General features: G+C 37.9%; 1 protein-coding gene across 2 annotated transcripts; it reads left to right on the top strand.

The window, feature by feature from the left end:
• The first annotated feature begins 3,042 nt into the window (after nucleotides 1-3,042).
• On the top strand, nucleotides 3,043-18,293 carry tnfaip2a (tumor necrosis factor, alpha-induced protein 2a). 2 transcript variants are annotated; one of them, XM_082146811.1, is made up of 14 exons: nucleotides 3,077-3,186; nucleotides 4,698-4,796; nucleotides 7,579-7,746; nucleotides 8,209-8,346; nucleotides 8,771-9,401; nucleotides 9,525-9,639; nucleotides 10,974-11,096; nucleotides 11,191-11,285; nucleotides 11,368-11,460; nucleotides 13,081-13,207; nucleotides 13,400-13,525; nucleotides 13,676-13,831; nucleotides 15,025-15,146; nucleotides 15,366-18,293. In XM_082146811.1, exons 1-14 carry the CDS (start codon nucleotides 3,162-3,164, stop codon nucleotides 15,523-15,525), a joined length of 2,178 nt encoding a protein of 725 aa, XP_082002937.1. In that variant the 5' UTR covers nucleotides 3,077-3,161; the 3' UTR covers nucleotides 15,526-18,293. The 2 variants fall into 2 exon arrangements, with proteins under 2 accessions (XP_082002938.1, XP_082002937.1); XM_082146812.1 differs by lacking the exon at nucleotides 4,698-4,796 and having other exon boundaries at nucleotides 3,043-3,186.
• The last annotated feature ends 3,542 nt before the right edge of the window (nucleotides 18,294-21,835 follow it).

Below are 21,835 nucleotides of genomic sequence, written 5' to 3' on the forward strand. Positions count from 1 at the left end.
AAAAAAAAGAATCATATTTAGCAGTAAACAATCAATTCGTTCAAAGTGGACCAAAAAAAATATATAAATCTTTAGGCTTCTAAAAAGTGTAAAGTCCATACGGAACAGTTTTACAATCACTCAAATTTGAAGTTTTCGGGTCAGGTCACATGATGCTCAGAGATACAAGACATCAAAACATCACAGTAAAGGTCAAACAGCACTGCAAAGATGCACTTAAACTTGTATTTGACTCTTCAAAAAAAAAAAAAAGAAAAAAAAAAGAAAAGACAGACAGACAGACAGACAGACAGACAGACAGATAAAAAGAAAATGGTCTCTAAAAAGAATAAAAACAAATGTCTAAATAAAATTTGCTCATTGTTTTTGATTGTTTGTTTTGTTAAGGTTTTAAATGTTGTACTTCATTTTGAGCTAAATATAAGGCAAGCTAAATACCAGTATGACACCATGCAGGCAGTGAGAGTTGTTCATTACCATGAATCAGGGAAAAAAAAAAACATTTGTAAATTTGATTTGTTAATAAAAAAAAAAATTTTATGTTTGGAATTAATTCAGCTCACCTTTTTAAGAGCCCTGCTTGAATGAGGAATAAATGCTCTGTGGAACAGCGTAGCTATCCTGACCCACTACACAAGCATCCTTTACATTTGTAGTTAGACTGATAATAATTGCTATTTTAACTGCACAGAACACTTAACTTCGTACCTATAAAAATTAAAATGTTTATTTATTTTTTTTGCCTCCGTTAATTTGAATAATTGCACGTTTTAAGGTGAACCAGAGACAATTTGGGTGAGCTGACTTCATGCATTACAATGAACACTTCAAATCCACTAGATGTCACTGTCCAACTGATGTCATACATAGTAGACTGCAGTCAACAATTGGCCATTGTTTCTCATCTCGTTTATTTACATTTTTAAATGCAGTCCAAAGCTGCCCTGAAATAATACCTGACTTATCCAGGATGAATGACAGTTTTGATGTTCATCAAATTAATTAAATATCAAATGTATAGTCTGGATTTTTATTTATTTAAATGTATTTACCAAAATATCAGTTATCAGCTGTCATTAGATTATTCTATATTGGGAGTAATCATTCATTTCATTAACATAACCCCCCATACTACAGAATGTAAGCATCCACTTGGGAGACCTCTGGAGGCAGCAGTGAGAGCATTTCCAGAGAAACCACGCGGTTTCAGAGAAACTGTAATGGCTGTGGCCCATTCTGATGAATCAGAAAAAGGGGGGAATCTAGGACAATCATTTTTCATTTCATTTAATTTCTTAGTAAAAAACAAAAAAACGATCTTATTGTTACAGCTTAGACAATGTGGTTCCTATCTTTGGTATATTACCTTTTTTTATTTCATACTGTCCTTCAGAAGCTGCATACAGGTTCAAATATTGCAGAACATGCTGTAAAAATGTTTGTTTTTTTCTTCTGAAGAACAGAGGGCAGTTTAACTGCTCAGGACGGACAAGGGGCTCATGAACAACAGCCAATCACAAAACATAAAAAACGTTGTGGCTTATTCAGGTAGCAACGCACACTACTAAGACTATACACTAAAGCATATGCAAGCTTTAGGAAAAAAAAGGTAATTTTTTATATTAAGCTACTATTTTGTTTTGTGACAATAGCCTATATAGAGATATAAGTAGGCTACTGGCCTATTTGGAAGCAGCTGTAAGAACTCAGAGTGCAAGAGAGAAATCACGTGGCTTGTGTGAAGATGTTAGCGGTCTGCTTGCATAACAGATTCAATACACATCTTTGTTGCCAATCTCTGAAAATAAAGACATTTATTAAAATGTTCTGACATAAAGCACTTATGTTTCATTATGCAGCAGGCCTTGCTTCAATAACACACTTTCTTGTTGTCTTATTATAAGTCTATCACTTATACTTATAATAAATAAATCCTAATGTCAGAGTAGACATTACATTTTAAACCGAAGAAAATGAGGGCTGCTCAGAGTGCCTTCCCTGCATAGCTAAATAAAATTAGATGCAATTTACTGCAACTACAGATTACATCACTATAACCAAAACTAAAATACTAGTAAATTAACTATTTAGATTCAGTCAAACAGCTAAAATTACATAAGCAAAAAAACGTGAATCTCATTCAATTATCCTTCTTCTCAGGCTATTTAAAGGGATAGTTCACCCATAAATGAAAATGGTCATCATTTACTCATCACCCTAATGTTGTTCCAAACCTCTATGAGTTTATTTCTACTGTTGAACACAAAAGTAGATATTTTAAAGAATGACAGTTGACTGTAGCCATTTACTTCCATAGCAGAAAAGAAAAAAGAAAAAATGGAAGTCAAAGGCTACCATCTACTGTCTAGTTACCTGCATTCTTTAAAATATCTTCTTTTGTGTTCAACAATAGAAAGAAACTCATACAGGTTTGGTTTAGAAAAACATGAGAGTGAGTAAATGATGACAAAAATATATATTTTTGGGTGAACTATTCCTTTAAAGTTTGCTATTGTGTTTTTCATTGTTAATGCTGTTAAAAAAATGTCTTAATCAGATTGCAGCACAAACTCTCAATAGCCTACATTTACAGCACAATAGTAATGCTACTCACAATACAACAACTCAAAGGCCATTTCTAAAGACTGACCTAAATCCAGTGTCCAATCTGTTAAATAAAAATTCTGCATTAAAAACAACCAAATTTGGGTAATTTTGGGAACCCAGTGCTGGTCAAAAAGGGACGCTTGTTATTAACGCTTGTTTTAAGTTAAAATTAAGAGAGAGGAAAAAACAAGAACATGTAAATGGCATTGTTAGACTCATTCATGAGTCATCAGACATGAGTCATGTCAGAAATATAATTAGGATATTATTATTTGTATTCATTATATTTGAAGTCCAGGAAGCTGGCTATAGCAATCAAGATTTAAATGAAAACATGCAATGTTTAGCAAACTGGATAATGCAGAGTCAAAAGCATCAGCAGTCTTTCTCTGGGAGTTGAGCTTTCCACTAGATCACATGATGCCTGGAGAGCTCATCATCAGCAGCCTATAAAAAGAGCTGTGGGGTGCTCAAAACAGTAACACAGCAAGCTGAAAGCTGAAAGAGAGCCGGAACACACTTGGGCTGCTTTCAGCTGCATTAAATACTGGATAATGCTGCTTAGAAGAGTGAGGAAAGGTAAGACAGATCTATAGCATGCATGACACCATCCTATTCTTAAATGTTACATTTTTGAATGCAAGTGGGCATGAATTAAATCTTTTCTTGAGGTCTGGGTAGTTTATACATATACTATAGCCTACATTAGTACTATAGGCGTCGACAAAATTCATAAAAGATTTCTACAAGCTGTCCATGCTTATGTCTGTGGTGCTGCTGAACTGTGGCGCCCGAAAAAACAAGTGACATGACAAGGCTTAATTGTATTATGAATGTCACTTCGTGAAATGACAATTCAGACCCAATAGGTTTTCCGAATCTCGAATCACAAATGTGGTTTTGACCAGTTTTGTCAGAATTTAGGCTATATCTCGCACCTTTTTACAGCAGAAAACAAACAGATTTTAGCATTATTTATTACTCCTATTACATTTGCAGCTTTTAGCTCTCTCTCTCTCTCTAGCAGCGAGCACAAACTCACACACAATAGTTTCCATCTACATTTTTCGTACACAAATGGCATCTCCAGACTTTTTCCATCCAACGATGAAAAGGTGTGTGTTATGATGACGTTGTCCGTAATAAAATGCATTATCACAAGTTGTGTAGGCTATGTCAGAAAAAACAGCCATGACATTCAGCGCAGCGCCATGACAGGAATGAAAAAAGCGAGGCTGTAAGCAAGGCATCTCATTTATAAAACTGTGCGTAGGATCCTTACTAAAAGTGTACGTGCGCCTGAAAGCCAAAACATATTCAAACCTTTCGTACGCCAGAACATGCACAGAATTAACTTTATAAATCCCAGTCAGCGGAAGATTGTGCGCACATGCGTCGCATCCCCGAAATAACCACATAGCCTATTTACAACGCCTATAGTTTTATTTGACTATATCCTCATCTGCATATCATTTGCATATGATTATTCATCCACGCGATAACATTTAACGGTAGAAGACATTAGGAAAATATGAAAGACGTATAGGCTATGTGCCGTCACATTAAAAAACATTTAGTAGCCAATCCTTGCCTTGTTTTTGAATAAATAAATCAAATAGTGTAAAATATATTTCAGAGAAAGTTTTTTCTCAATCTTTTCCACTAGCCAAATTAGTATTTTTAATTGATTTATATTTTTAATGGAAACAGATAGACCTTTGTTGAGCATATTTGCACGAAACTATTTTCTCAGACAATCTGCTATTATCATGATAAGCAATTATCTCTGTAGTTAAAACATTAAAACAGCATGCCAGAGGAAAAGTGTTCAAAAGGACTGCATCCACAACAAATATTTATATTTATTGAATATAATTTTTTTTTGTAACTTCTCAGTAATGATTTCATGTAGTTTAAGTGTTTAACTCCATTAATGAGAACGGCATATTTAATCTAAATGTTTAGCTTATATCAGAAGTAAAACATAGTTCAAATCATTCTTTTATTTATTTAAGCTGTTATTGTGAGCATGCACTGTATTTATGATTAGGACTCATGGTGAAGATTTTATGGTACTTCATCTGCGTCAGTTTCAGATAAATATGCGTCAGTTTCACTAAACGGCCCAAAGCACTCGCTGGCGCGGACATTTAAGAAGGGATGGATATTTGCTTCAAGTAATAGGCCTGGTGAGTGAAATTATATTTGTAATATCTTTCTGTATATGTATAATTTTCTTTAAATTTTCTGTCTAAAAGTGACCAAAAAGACACTTAATTCCAGCTCACCATCGGTGTCGCCAAACTGCTCCATCTCCAAAATGTTTGTACGCATGGGTCAGAGTTTGCGTGCAGGTGCGCAAATTTTCCCGTCAAGTTTGTTTTTATAAATCACAACTTTTTCTCGGAAGTGGCCTACTCCTCTTTCAGGCCCTGTTTTGTGCGTACGCAATAATGGTTATAAATGAGGCCCCTGAGCTGTGAGGTGTTTTCAATGTCATCTTCTGTAAAAAAAAAAGATGTATAACGCTCCTAGATCACTTATCATTTTCTAAAGTTCATGTTGTCTGGAGTTTTTGTCTACTGAAATTTCTTGGAAAGATATTTTTAGTGTTAGCAGAACAATCCAAAAAAACATCTCGGTTACGTATGTAACCTTGGTGCCCTGAATAGGGAATGAGACCCTTCGTCCTGCCCCGAGAATATCACATATGCTTCATATCACATATGCTTCATATCATATGCGTAGTCCTAAGGTCCTCAAATAATCAAGCACCAAGTGTCGATGAGCTACTGCCAAATCCTGTAATTGAGCTAATATCAGCCTTACGAACACTTTATGAACGTTCAAGGAGCCAGAGCCAGTCCGAACGGAAGAACACGGTATTGGTAAGCTTTGCCCTCGGAAGCAAACCTGAGGATCTTCCTGTGTCTCTTGACGATCTGGGTGTGGAAGTACGCATCCTTTAGTTCGACGGTCACAAACCAATCTCCGGTTTGGATATGAGACTAAATGGACAGCATCTTGAATTTACTTACCCTGAGCACAAGATTTAGGCAACATAAGTCCAAAATTGGACTCAAACCACCATCCTTTTTTGGCACAACAAAATAATGGCTGTAGAAGCCTGATTCCATCTGAGCGGGGGGTATTTCTTCTATAGCCCCTTTCTCCAAGAGTGACAAAATCTCCTAAATCAAAGCTTGCATCTCCCAAGGATACACCGTCGTAGGAAGAATCCCTCTGAAAGGAGGCTGGCCTTTCCAGAATTGGATGGTGTAGCCGTGACGAACGGTACGTAACACTCACTGCGAGATCTCGGGGTGGCGTTGCCACATGGCCAATTAATCCGCCTGGGGCCTTAATCGTTCCATTTTTGGAACCTGCCAAACCACAGGTACCAATACATCCTCTGATTGAAGAGAGCCTCTGGCGTCTGCGAAAACAGGTAGCACATGTGGAGAGACCACATTTAATGATCTTATTGTAATAGACTGAGCTCCTTGCATATGGCCCCGAGGCACATGAGTGGCGGGAACCTTTAAAACAGGAAGCTGCCCAATCGCCCGATCGGGCTGGGCCGCCACTTCGACAGCACATGACATGCGTACATGACCCTAGGGCTTTTCCACAAACTCTGAAGGCTGGAACGCACAGAGAATCAGAGTCATTGCTCGTCGAGAGGGCTCTGCCAAAAACCGACCCAGGTGCAATCTGCGGTGGGACAGTTAAGACCGGAGCCAGGAGGCCACGATGAGAGAGGCAAATACACTTGCGTGGTTCATCCAAACTCTCCAATGGAGGGCCTGGCATCCAAGGACAAGTGAAGGAATCAGGAACTGCTGCTGGGAACCTGAAAATGAGAGGCCTTGGCCGTCAAACTCAGGTCTATCCGTTTGCGTTGCCCCGAGTGAACCGTTGGACGAGTCCTAGAACCCCAGTCTCTGCAAGGGGGTTCCATAGGCGATGGCTCACTTCATTGCACCTCTCGGGGGCGCTATTGAGAAGACGAGTGTGAACAAGCTGAAGGTAGTTGCAGCTCGGCCTCCCTAGACCTGCGTGAGATGAGCTGGCGAAAAACAGCAGACTGCTGTTTCACTGCCTGAAACTTCTCCACCACACCAGTAACAGACTCTCCAAATAGTCTTACACTGTAAAAAATGATTGTGATTTTAACGGTCAAAGACTGTAAAAATGCTACAGTGAAAAACTGTTAATTGGTTAAGAGAAAGTTTCCTTACTATATACGGTAAACAACTGTGATAGATCTAATGGTACATTTAATGTCATTTTACTGTAAAATACCGTCAAATTTACAGTTTTTGGAAGCAAAAAAGAACAAGTCGTATAATTTACAGTGAAAAAACGTAAATTGACATTCCCACAATTCCCTGCGTGTATTACTATGGTACAAAACAGAATACTGGTAAATACTTCAATAGGATAGTAAATTAGTATTATATCAGATAATTAAATACGTTTTTACTGTAAATTTAAGTAAAGTCTGTCAAATCTAAAATTTTGCTACCATATTTTGTACGGTAAATTTCTGGCAACCACAGCTGCCGGTATTTTACCGTAAATGTAACAGATTTTTTTTTTACAGCATGGAACAGTTTTATCCTTTTCTTTGATGTCAGTAAGAGTAAGCCAAAGATGGCGCTCTACTGACACCATTCCCGCCATGGACCTGCCTATTGCCCGGGCAGTATGCTTGGTAGCTCTCAGCGCCAAGATTTGCACGTAATTTACACGTTGTAATTACAAGTTCTACAAGCTCTTGAACGCTTACAGTTCAGAATCATTACGGCATTACATTTTTAGAATAGCATGGTAGCACATCCTGGCAGATTAACCACCATTGGGACACTTACGCCCCAATATTCAAACAAAGGGATTTATTTCTCTGAAGAATTTACAAGATTAATGTTTTAATTTGTACATTCACTGTTGTGTATTCTATGCTTTCAGAAGAAGACCTTGAAATTTGTGAAGAAATCAGAAGCGATGATGGCATAGCTGATAAAGATCCCAACGCACAATGTCAGAAAAAAACAAAAAATATTCAACCGAATAACTTTACGAAACTCCAGAAGAATATCAAATCTGAAGATGCTCTCAGCCCCGAAGCACTATTAGGTAAAATAACAGATTGTGTTGTTCATGTTTTGGTTTGTTTGTTTTGTTTTTATGTGTCATCTTGTTGTCTCCATTGCTACATGTTCCATTTATGAAATTATAAGTCAGTGAAGCTCAGTTTGGATTTTCATTTACAGATCATTAGCACTATATAAACACCCTATTCTGATGATTTGAACAGAAATACCTAGCAGTACACCAGCATACTGCTCATTAGCTTTACATAAGCATCATAAAATGCTGCGAATATTGCACTGTCGTGGTACCTCTTTTATGTTGTTCAGCAGCTATGTAGCGCTAACAGGAGGGTTGGGGTGCCAGTGATATGCATTAGCGGAGCAACTTCGTCAAGCTGAAGTGAAGTCTATTAAAGAGTCCATTAACTAGAGTTTTAATTAGAGCATGTAATTTAGAGAAAATGAAGCAAGTTTCTTATCTGTTAATTTCTGATTTATACTTTAGTTGTGGACCTTGATGCCTGTGAAGGCATAGCTGGTGATCCTAAAGAGGAAAGACCTAAACATGGGATCAAAATGAAAATGAAATTTCCTGACTTCTTGAAACGGCAGAAGAATTCAAAATCCATCGAAACTCCATCAGGTAACAGACAATCTTTTCATGAATTAAAAATTACAGGAACTATTTTACAGGGGTTTTAAAACTGGGTTATAAAAACCCAACAATATATAAAAAAAATAATAATCTAAATGCCCATTTATACATTTTATCCTCTACATTATACATTTATTCCCTTGTGTGTGGTATAGCTGGGGTTTTCTCTTTGATGCCAAGGACTCTTTAATATGACCCCTACTAAAATATATTTAGCAGCTGTATATTTTCATAAACATCTGTTTACACATATATAAAACATATTTAATCAGAAATGAGGATGTGGCGAGCAGGACGAGGCCGAGGGCCGTGAGAGAGTGGCATGAGGCCGGTGGCTTGCTCGCAACAGAGGGTTAATTTTCAGAAAAAAAGTTAAGTGAATATAACAGAATTCTCTTCTCACATACTGCAGTGGACCTGGATTTTAATGGAAACCTTAAACAGAACCGTCTGGCTAAAGCACAGCAGCAGCTTGTGAAAGCTGAGGAACGTCTCTTCGGTTCAAATGAAGTGGCCAGGACAGAAGAAGAGGAGGACAAGCTGCAGAGAGACTATGAGCTCTTTATTTTGCGACTTCGGATGGCCATCCATGATTCTTTCAATGAGGACAATCAGGAGACACTCAAGAGTGCTTTGACTTCAATACTTCAAGAGGAGGAACAAGACAGACGCTGGGCGGAAGTGGCTGTGGATCAGCGTCCAATATGGAGGCCCACAGAGTGCAGAAAGATGCATGACAATCTACTCCAGACGGTCGTGGAGGAACGAATGAAGACTGCAGATGAACAGGAGAATAAAGTAGACAAGCTGTCTACCTCCTTGAAGACAGTGGTGTGTCGAATGGGCAAACAAGTACAAAAAGACCTGCTTAGAGTGGTCCGAAATCTGAGAGAATTTTATCCACCAGACTTTGAGATCTGCAGAACGTATGCTCAAATCTACCATCAAATCTTCTCCACCAGACTCCAAGAGCTCGCCAGATCCAGTATTGATTTTGATGATTGCCTCTATATATTGAGTTGGATTGCCAATTACTACCCAAAGTAAGTGCCAATTAGCATTTTCAAAATCATGACCTATTACTTCCTAAATTATATTATAAATTATTCAACATTTTCAGAGACAGTTTCAGAAATGTTAATATTCTTTAATATGTTTTTTCTCAGAGATGTATTGAAGCACAAAGAACTAGAGGAGCACATCAACAATTCATCAATTGGACCTTTGTTACCTGAAGAAGATCTTAAGAGATTAGAGGAACAGTACTTCTCATACAAAGAGGTAATTCAGTACATGACTAATGTTATTAGAAAATAGTAAACTTATTTCAGAATAACACAAGTGAAAGTGAAGTGAAAGTGACACGTGACGGCCAAGTATGGTAACCCATACTTGGAATTTGACCTCTGCATTTAACCCATCCAAGTTAATGCACACACATTAGGAGCAGAGTAGTGAGTAGTTAACACACACACACTGCAAACATGGATACACACACCCAGAGCAGCGGGCAGCCTTTGTGTGGCGCCCGGGGAGCGATTAGGGGTTAGGTGCCTTGCTCAAGGGCACCTCAGTCATTTCCCACCGGTTCTGGAATCGAACCAGCAACCTTTGGGTTACGAGTTCAACTCCCCAACCACTAGGCCATGACTGCCCCTCAATTGCATAATCTAACAGATTCGTATAGAACCACATTTCCAGAAAAGTTGGGACATTTTGTAAAATAACGTCAAATCAAGAATCTGTGATTTGTAAATTCTCTTTAACCTTTATTTAACTGACAAAAGTGCAAAGAATAGATTTTTCAGTGGTTTCACTGACCAACTCAATTGTATTTTGTAAATATAAATAAATTTAGATTTTTGATGGCTGCAACACACTGCAACAAAATTGTCACATTAACTTTTACCACTGTGTCACAACACCTTTACCGCTACTTATGTTGAATGTTCCTTTTATACCCAATCACGATGCCGCACATATTACCAATTCACCTGTTAACTGTGGACTGTTTCAAAACAGTTTAACTTGGATATACTGTAATCTTTTCACTTTTATTTTTCCAACTTTTTTGGAGTGTGTTGCAGCCATCAAAATAAAAATTTGTTTATATTTACAAAATACAATTAATTTGGCCAATGAAAACATTAGACATTTTTTATTTGTGCTTTTGTCAATTGAATAAAGGTTCAAGAGAATTAACATATCACAGATTCTTGGTATTATTGCATTTTACAAAATATCCCAACTTTTCTTGAATTGGGGTTGTACCATGTTTGCCCTCGGTGCGTCCATTGATGCAATGCACCACACCACAATGACTTGAGGCTGCCTACCAAATCCCTTCATCCCGTTGTCAGGAGTAGCACAACTGCATGTGGTACATCAGAAAGAACAAGGCATCCATTTACTGTAGGCGATTCACCACTATATGCAATGTGGAGCATCCAATTTAGGCAACTTCAGTGATTATAATGTGTTCTATTTGCTTTTGACCGAACGAACAGCTCACATCTGGTGTAGATACATGGTATTAGTTAATGTTCTTATTACTCTCATATAATTTACTGCTTTAGTTTATAGCCTAATTCCTGTTGCTTATTTTCTCTCATTAGAACGAGATCAGAAAGTGGTTATCCAACGTTCTTGAGAAAGAAGTGAAAAAGTGGAGTGATGGCTTAGATCCAGAGATCATGGATGGATACTACTTCAGTAACCTTGCTGTAGATGTTTTACAAGTAGGTTATAGGCTCTACTCACTCTCTAACCATCATCTTAATTTAGTAATGCATGTTGGTATCATCAATTATTTTTTTGAAAAATGTTTCATAGCTTGTTGTTGCGACTGTAAAAGAGGTCAACACATTTTTGAGCTGTGAAAGTAAAGCCTGGATACTTCTATGCCAGCTGGACAGCTTTCTTCTGAGGTAGATAATTAGTCACTATCTTTGTCACATTTTCATGCATTAAAATAAGACTGACATGCTCTCTCCTTTTTTTCAATGGCAGCTATATGGCAAGTCTAGAGGAACTTCTCAAAAGAAAACAAGAAAACGTTTCTAAAACTCTCAGTGCAAGTCTCAATGATATTTACCTGTTTAGGTGAGTTTAAATGATCATTTTTCTACCTTACTGCAGCAATTGTAAAATATGTATATTTTTTAAAGGTGCAGTAAGCGATTTCTGAGAAACGCTGTTGAAAATTTAAACCAACATCTAAATATTTTCTAGATGTCTGTTCTGTATATGTTTGAACGTATTGCTGGCTGTGTAAATACGAGAAAAAATTAAGTGGGTTCATTGAACTGATTCACGGAGCACCAAAACACTCTTGTAGTCAGTCAGCAGTAGGGTGTGTATACAGTCATGATGGGGGAGGAGAGAAAGTGAGCAAGCGGGACATTTGTAGAAAGACTATAGGAAGAGAGATGGCTGAGATATTACCAAAGAGGAAAAGGTCAAAAGAATATAATTGCAAGAAGAAGGGTTCCGATCAGGCAAGAGCTAGAACCTGCTTTAATATTGGAAAAGCTTTTCAGAGTTGGAGAGAGAGCGGAAGGCATAAAAATGGATGCTGAGGTTGCTTTGTTTCCGCTTGATACTTGAGCAACAATGGTTTTTTCCTGTTTCACAGAAGATATTCTGTTGTTGTTAAATCACAGCTGATTCATCCATACTTGCGCGAGCTGTCTGATTTGGAAGCTGTTAGTGCATTTTGTGTTTGTTATATTGGGGGTGGAGCAATGAGGGGGTGGGGGGTGTTTCTTTTGGGTAGGGGTGTGTTTGTTTGGGTGTCAATTTCAAATGGTGCATTCAAGTCATGTCGGAAAAGATCATATTTAACATACATGAACGTACATGAACGCCACCAAAAAGTTATTAATACCAGTGGGAGGCCCGATCTGAACGAGCAGTGACATTGTCAACAAAATAAACTTGCCTGCTCAAAATATGATAGCTTGTACATTATTGTAATAAAACAATATGATAAAGTTTACAGTGGCTTGCTAAATAATTAAAACATATAAAAGCAATTTTTGAACTTTATTTTCTAGAAGAAGAGTTAAAAAAAAAATCTGTATTTTTGTGTAGTGTAATTAAAAGAAGGTAAACCGCCATCTTGCTCCAACAAAAGTTGCTTAAATGCACCTGACACCGTAAACACGACTTCCCAGAGAGCAAAATATCATGTTAGGTGCTTCTCACTTCTTATTTGTGCATCCTTGTTTCCTTCCCTTACTTCCTTTCCTCGTGTCTTAGCTCCACCCCTTTAGGATGTGAGGGAAGGATACACCTGTGTATCCTCGCTCATGACTCCGAAGCTTCCTCGCTCCTCGTTCCTCGTTCCTTGCCTCATCGTGGTGCAATTAGAGAATTGAAAAGTCCTTGAAAGATGACGGGTTTGATCAGTTTCTGAGTCACGGGGTGGTGGACGTAGGAGCGAGGAAATGAGGAAGCATCAATTTGAGTAGCACCGAGTAGCACCCTGTGTTTCAAATTGCTTACTGCTCCTTTAATTGACAATAGTATAACTTCTTATATTACTCATTTTTGAATTTTTATATAATTTTTATATTAAACTTTATGTAAACTACAGCTCTATTTTAACCGGAAACATGCAGTCTACTATCAGTATTTCAATTAAATTAAATAAAATAAATAAAAATGCATTAAATTAAATTAAATTAAATTATAGCAACCATTATTTCTCTATATCCTCAGGGATTATGTACAAAGACCAGAGCATCTTTTCTCAGAAGACACTAGAAAGGCTTGTCTGTCCACATTAGCAGACCTCAAAAACATCTGTCACAAATACTTCCTCAGTCAGATTCACAAAGAACTGAAGGTTAGTAAAGAAGGAAAAAATCATGAGAGTACTTTTTAACCTGGAGATACTGCCCTGATAATTTTTTATTTTTACATGTCCTTACTGGGAAAATAGCATTGAGCTTTTCTTCCATGTTTGTGATGCTTCTTTAGAATTCATATCTTTTAAATCTTACATTTTGGAAATAACCAGACTTGTTTATCTGTACAGCCGATGTACCGTAAGCTGTGGACTCAAGCCTGGTTTGCTGGACATTGTGAAGTTGTGGAGGAGCTGATAAAGGAGCTGGAGAATAACATAGATCAATTCAAAGAGCTAAAGCCTGTCTGCCGAGAGGTCAGAATCATTTTTACAGCAGATATTGTTTCTGACAGTCCTATAACATGATGTAAATGGACATATAATCTTACATTGTTCACTTATGTGGCGATTAAGATACAGTTATAGATTTATATTTGAAGATCGCATGTCTCTATGTGTTTATAGGAACTGTTGGCTGAGCTGCATGTAGAAGTAATGGTTGAGTATGTGAGACGAATGATGAAGAGAAAACTAAAACTGAAGGACAAACAACAGCAAGATGCAGCTGCTGAGTTCATTGGCCATGACAATAATCAAATCTGCTCTGTGTTTGCCAAAGTGGTAAGATCATATCCAGATGCTGCATGTAATAAACATACACACATGCATCCAAAGCATGCGCAATCAGGATTATCATCCACATTCAAATAGAGCAAACTCAAATTACACATTTAAATTTAGAAAAAATGAACTTTTGACTCTTACTTGCAAACACAATCCAACGCCTTCTTTATTCTGGAACCATTTAGGGAAACGCTGGAATTCCTGGCTCATAGTGACACGTGGTATTCACAATTTTTTTTTTATTTATTTTTTTTTATCCTCTAATTTCTCTCCTTTACTTTTCTGTTTTTTGAATTGTAAATCAATAGTGTAGTGGATGTTAAAAGTAATACACACACACACACACACACACATATATATCTTTCGGATGAGACGTAAAACCGAGGTCCTGACTCTCTGTGGTCATTAAAAATCCCATGGCACTTCTCGTAAAGAGTAGGGGTGTAACCCTGATGTCCTGGCCACATTCCATCCATTGGCCCTTACCAATCATGGCCTCCTAATAATCCCCTTCCATTGAATTGGCTCCATCACTCTCTCTCCTCTCTAGCTGGTGTGTGGTGAGCGCACTGGCGCTTTTGTACTGTGGCTGCCGTCGCATCATCCAAGTGGATGCTGCACACTGGTGGTGGTTGAGGAGAGATCCCCTGATATGATTGTAAAGCGCTTTGGGTGTACAGTAGTACATATGAAAGCGCTATATAAATGCCTCATTCATTCATTCATTCATTCATTCATTCATTCATATATAAGCCATTATATGAGTACATTAACATTTCAAAAAGGGCAAACAGATTAAACTATTATTACTAATTTAGAGTTAATTGATTCGTTTTTTGTTGTAAATATGTAGGCTATGTTTTGTGTGTTTTTATCACAGTTTCCTTTTGCATTGGAAACAATAAAATAATAATTAAAGGCTTAGTGTTGTAGGGTTAATTTGTTTAAATTATTTAAAATTTTTAAAGCATTTGTGTGCATGACATACTAACAGTAACATAAAGAAGTCTGGCACCATTGTTTTAGACACAATATGACATTGAGGCACACACAAAATATGGACCTTTTCAGTGTATTCTCTTTACATTATTCTCTTTGTTTGAAAGAGCGTGAATTATGGGAAAGAAGTGGGACATTTTTATCTAACAATAGAATTAGTTTTCTAAGTGAAGTACCATTCTCTTCTCTAGGGATCCGAAGAGAAATGGCTCTGTCAAATACTGCCCAAATTATCAGAGATTCTGAGACTGCAGGATCCTGGGAGTTTGCAACTTGAGATTGCAACACTGGCAAGAGACTATCCTGACATTAGGTGAGTCTGATAGATGTGAGCAGGCAAGATGCAGTTATTTAACCTGAATGGGAAAGAAACCAGCAAGATATCTTATTTTCACATGTCTCATTCTTTATACAAATAACTATTTACAACATGCATATTAGTAATAATGTCATTAGCAAAATGAAAGATAAACAATCAATCTTCCAGTGTTTGTCTTTTTTATCAGTTATCTTTGTTGTTCCTCTCCACTAGTGAGCAGCATGTTCATGCTGTCCTGAACCTGAAGACCAACCTTTCAAGCTCAGATTTGCGTAGGATAAAAGGGTGTTTGAGTGAAAACCGAGGCACACAGGACACTGAGTCCTCCCCTTCCTTCTTCTCTAAAGTAATTGTCAAACGAAAAATCATCTGAATGCCATATGTTACATCCATAGCTATTGTTAATCAACTGTGATGCACACTTGTGATACATAATCAGTATTATGTTATTTAATATTTATTATTAAGAGCTCAGTGATGTTATTCTGTAAGTTTCTGATTTTCAGGTCAAGGTCAAGAAGAAAATATTTATTTAGAATAAAATGTGTATTTAATCAGCCGTATTTTACAATACGTTGAAACCGCACAAGCTGTTCATATGCTATGGATGTGTTGATGATTTGAGAGCACTGAGTTTGTCAGTTGAGAAAACCTCAGAAGTATGTAACCTCTAAAATGTCAAAAGGTGTATATATTTATCTCTGTGTACTGTGTTTTAGTTTTATTTGAATGTTTGTTTGTGACTGAATTGAATGCAGGGGGGAGCAGCTGTAAGAAGATATTTAGAGAGCAAGAGAAAAACAATGTAGCTTGTGGGAATACATGGTGGGTGAAATTAGCAGTTTAGCCGAGACTGTATTCACAATAACAAACTGTTTATCATAAGCCATCAATACAAAATGGTACATATAAAGAAATCCCACTGTCAAGTCATCTTCATTTATATAGCGCTTTTAACAATGTAGATTGTTTCAAAGCAGCTTTACAGAGATAAACTTATAATTTAAGGTAACAGAGATTGTTTTGGCTTTATAGCGGTTCTATAGTTATGTGCGTTTGAATATATGTGCGCAGGTTTGTAATTGCCTACAAACCAAGCCTAAACAAAGTACTGGTCTTTCCAAAAGATACATTTTGATACAGAATTTTATTTTATTTGATCACTTCGGGGTAGGTACGCGAAATGAATTTTACCGACAACGCTTTATCTGAGTGGGAATGGGATCCTCCATAGGAAGAGACTACACTGCATGGTTCAAGTGAGCCAATTCCGAATTTTTACTCTCATGTGGCACAGATCGGATATGACCGGTGAACGTGTAGCAGGAAAAAACCGCATGGATACCGATTTTCTCAGATCGGATTCAGGCCTCATTCATATGTGGTAATAAATCGGATATGAATCGGAAACGTGCATTTGCGTGTGCCATGTAAGCAGACAAATCGGATATTCCCCAGTAAATGCGAGTCGTACGTCATTAAAAAAGTGACGTCAACTCAGGTGGACACCACTGAGAACACATGACTTATTATAGGCGCGATGGAGGTCGAAGGCTCAACACAGTGGAGTAATTTTTTCTACACCTTACGAGAGCAATGTTTTGCTGACCTTTGAAAATAGTGCGGAAAGAAAAACACTGCATAATTAGAGATGCGCGGATGAGCTCCAACGTCACCCGAATCCGCAGCCAAAAACAAATATACACCCGCCACTCACCCGCACCAATAATTTTCTCTGATTTAAGTATCCGCACGACCGCACCCGATGGTCAAAGTTATTATTCTTATGTGGATGATCATCACCTTCAACAGCGGACTCGAGGCGACGGTTGATGCGCGCATCTAATACAATGATGAATGAGCGATGCTTTTAAATGAACATTTCTTTAAAACAAAATTTATTTGACAGAATTTCATTTTCTTAATGGCATAAACAGGCTTTACTCCCTTGAAACTTAAACTGGAATGGAACATGCTCATATTTTAGAGAATGTTGTTAATATTTTCGTTAATAATGATTTATCTATCCAACCGCGACCCACCCGAAATTAATCAAAATGTTATTTTTATTAGCCTACTTGACCCGCCCGATCCGCGCAGAGCCCCCGCGGATATAACCGCGATCCGCGCATCACTATAATAATTTTGTCTGCTTCTGCATCCATTCATTTTCCGTGCCAGAACGTCTACATTTGGTTGTTTTGGCAGTGTATATATAGTGTAAATGCAAATATCGGATACGGGTCACTTTTAAAAGATGATGTAAGCGGGTCGTCAAAAAAATCGTATATAGCCAGCAAATCGGAATTGGGCATCAAGACCTGCATTGTAAATGCAGCCTAGTTGGCACTTCAGCACTGCGTTTTCATCGGGTCCGTCCAGGCGAAGGTCCTTCGTCAGATCTGGATACGGCCTGGATCCGGCAGGCTGCGGAAAAACCTCGGGATAAACAAAGACACTAAAAATAGCGTAGATGCCATTCTTCTTATGATGTAACGAGTACATAAGGATTTATGGGAAGTGTTCCCGGTTCCGGCTGACCTAATCTATGCAGCCTAACATTGAATTATAGAAGTCTATAATGTATTATGTGAATGCTAGGTCAAAGAGATGTGTCTTTAATCTAGCTTTGAACTGACAGAGTGTGTCGGTTTCCCGTACAATGTTAGGAAGACTGTTCCAAAGTTTTGGTGCTAAATAGGAAAACGATCTACCGCCAGCAGTCGATTTTGATATTCTAGGTATTATTAACTGGCCGGAATTTTAAGATCGCAATAGACGTGAAGGACTATAATGCGTTAAGAGCTCGCTCAAGAACTGTGGAGCTAAACCATTTAGTGCTTTGTAAGTAATCAACAATATTTTAAAATGTATACAATGTTTAATAGGCAGCCAATGCAGTGTTGACAGAACTGGGCTAACATGGTCATACTTCCTGGTTCTAGTAAGAACTTGAGCTGCTGCGTTTTGGACCAGCTGTAGTTTGTTTATTAAGCATGCAGGGCAACCACCCATAAGAGCATTACAATAATCTATAATCTGTCAGAGTAGACTGAATGTTGTTTGACTTTTTTTTTTAAATCTTTGCTGTCACTGTATGTCTTTCTCCTATAGCTAAATAAAATTTGTCATGGAACGAAAGTTTGATGGTCCTTTGTCCCCTATTAAAGAGAAGGGCACATTAATTAATATATATATGTATATATATATATATATATATACATATATATATATATATATATATATATATATATATGTGTGTGTGTGTGTGTGTGTGTGTGTGTGTGTGTGTGTGTGTGTGTGTGTGTGTGTGTGTGTGTGTGTGTGTGTGTGTGTGTGTGTGTGTGTGTGTTATAATAAAATACTGCAATATTCCATGAAATTAAGAATTGTCAATTTTGATTTCATAGTGACTTTATGTATAGAAGCATCCATTATAGCTAGGCTATAACTAGAAACTGAATCACTATAACCGGAACTAGGATAACTAGATTCAGTAACGTTAAAACTACTTTTGAACAGCAAGTAAACATTTTCCTAATTCTATTAGTAAATTATTACCATTCTGCTATTCTGGCTATATTGAAAGTTTGCTATTGTGTTTTTCAATGTTATTGATTTCAACAAAAAATTAGGACTTAGGCTACGCTAAATTGCCGCTCAAACTCATAATACAGTACAATACAATTCCTTGCAATGAACGAGCTGCAGAAGTGTATAGTGTTTGATTGATACGTTATTTCTGTTGTTTGGTTTAATATTCGCTGATATGAAAGATGTATTGTGCTGCTGTCGTTGTGGGCCTCCGCACAGCACAGTTTTACTACCCCACCCCCCTTTCGGCACCCCTGAAAAAACTGTGAGGGGTTCAAATGCTTTACAGCTGAAAAGGTTTTCATTCTGGTTGTCATTCACTTATTTAGTGGACCATATTAGTGTATAGGTGTTGTGGAAAAAACTATAATTAAACAATCATCATCACTGCATAAGAGACACCAAGAATCAAATTGTATTTTAAAAGATATTTATTCTCTTGCAAGAGGCTTAGTCACAAAATCACAGCAGCTACCCCGTGACCTGAGCAAGACCTGACACCCAGCCAAGGAAATTCCCTTCTTATACTCCTTCTTCAAGGTCTTTTCCTCTGTAGTTTTCCACTCACCCAGCATGGCCACATCTAGCTGATTTAGAATAGAATGACCCCTCTAACCCCCCTTGGCAAAATTATCTTCCATAACTAAAGAGTTAAAGGTTTTTAACCATTTGTCTTACTGTGTGTGTCTTGCTTACGCCAGGTGCATAAACATACATAAATTCCAGAAGAGAAACGAATGCTTAAACCACACAATGTCTAAGAAAGTTAATGAAAAAAAGTAAAATATAAATTTTTCTACAAAAATAGGGAATAGTGAATTAGGGTATAGGGGTAATTTCAGATACAGTCCCAGTATGTGTCCAGTTCACCCGACCACTTGTCTTCTTAGCCTACATGACGTCCCATTTCCTGTATTTGGTCAAAGCGTGGGAGCGAAGGGTGAAAGTGAGTAAAACTTTACCCAATGGGACACTCTTACTGTGCGTTCACACCGGACGCGAATAGCGCGTCAAATTCGTGTCTACCGCGTCTAGTTTGACGCTTGACCACTTTGTGTTAATTCGCGTGTCTAACGCGCGTAAAAACAAAAGTTTGAAGCGAAATTTACGCGCGTCAGAGATGAAAGTTTTGGCGGCCATCTTTTTTAGATGTTTATCGAGCATTAGCATTAGCATTAATCGAGAGAGTCACCGCTCGTATATGCTCTGGAGAGCAGAAACAGCTGCGTAGGGGACATCGTCGCTGTACTCGGGTCCACCAGACCCTCCGGAGGGTTTCAGGAGTTTCACAATTTGCTCCAGGAGCTAGGTTTGGTGGACCTAAAGGTGAGGACGCTGACGAGGACAGTGTAGGCCGTATAAGGCCTCGGCCTCGAGTGGTCTATGCCTGTCGAGCCCGCGCTCTACAGCCCGGCGCGAGGTTCACCCTCGCCCGCACCCACCTAATCTGTCATTTATTTTTGTTTTGATAATAAATGGAGCCAGCCTCCAAAAGTGAAACCTGTCCTGTGATTTAAAAAAAAAGTTTTAATACACTAAATTGTTTTTGTTGTCTTTACATTAGAATGTTTCATATAATCTAGAATAGATATGGAATAAATAGCATTCAATACAAAATGAGTATCTCTCATATATTGAAATCGAGTTTTTATGTGAAAGATTTACTTTGCACACCAAGCATTTTAGTCATATTACAAAATAATTTATCGAGGCCAAACATAAAATGACATTATAAACTGTTACTTCAGCACGTGACAGCAGCAAGCAGGCTCCTGATTGGTTAACGCGGCGCGAATTGACGCAGAAGTTCAGATTTTTCAACTCGGGCGGCAGACGCGAATTCGCGTCAAACGCGAGAATGCACAAAAAGCACTACATAAAACATTCGCGCGTAACGCACTTAACGCGCCAGACGCTCAATTCGCGCCATTCGCGCGAACTTGACGCGCGAATGAGGCGTATTCGCGTCTACCGCGCCGCGCTCTACGCCTCATTCGCGCCGCAGGAATTTTTTACGCGCGTAACGCGTCTTTGCATTGACTTAACATTGAAATCACTCGCGCCTGACGCGCTATTCGCGTCCGGTGTGAACGCACCATACTTTAATACTTGATAACCCAAGCGTGGGAATTGGCTCAATCTCAATGATTAGGTACAGGGGCGGACTTAACCAATAAGCGAGGTAAGTGGTCGCATTAGGACCCCAGGGAAACCCAACAAATAGGGTAGAGTGGGGGAAAACGCCCCCCCTTAAGGAAAATGTGACATTACTGTGAAACAAAACATAAATGTGACTAGAATTGCCATTCCAGTTTTGAGTGACTATGGCAGGAGTTATTCACCAAATATAAAAATTGCTCAGCCTTCATAATTAATTAGTATTTTGACTGAAAATATTTTTGTATTCAGCGGTAGGGTAAAACGCTCCCCAAGGTGGGGTAAAATGCTCCCTTTTTTACCAACCAGTTTGCTTCATAGATCAACAGCAAAATGAACAGACTATAGTTTGTAAACTCTAAAAGTAAAAGGCAAGTAATGTATCAACATGTATATATATATATTAATATTTATTTCAGGAATGTCCAAAATAGCCATTTTTTTTACATTTATATTTATACTGTAAGGGGTCTCAAACTGCCGGCCCGCGGGCCATTTACGGCCCCCCCTCCCCCTCCCTCCGGCCCGCAACTGATGTAAAAAAATATAACATAATCCGGCCCGCAAAACAATTTTTTTTTTATTATAATTTTTTTGGGGGTTCATGCCAATTTAAAATACCACTTCATATTAATTTGAAACAAGAACACGATTCTATAAAATAAAATAAAAAATTATTTAAAAAAACGTGAATGCGTAATAAAAAAAAAAAACCCGGCATATTTGATAAGAGAGCTGATTTTGGTCCTAGGAGTTTATTTGTGTGGCTGCTAAAGAAATTGAAAATATGTCTCTTTCCAAACCGAAAAGGAAAGTGGATGATGAACACAGACAGTTTCAAGAAAGATGGACATTGCAGTATTTTTTTGTGGAGTTTAATGGAAATGCTACCTGTCTGATATGCAAAGAAAAAGTCGCAGTCCTAAAGGAGT

The sequence above is a fragment of the Leuciscus leuciscus genome (assembly GCF_965113295.1).
Source record: "Leuciscus leuciscus genome assembly, chromosome: 19".
In the NCBI taxonomy this organism is placed as follows: domain Eukaryota; kingdom Metazoa; phylum Chordata; class Actinopteri; order Cypriniformes; family Leuciscidae; genus Leuciscus; species Leuciscus leuciscus.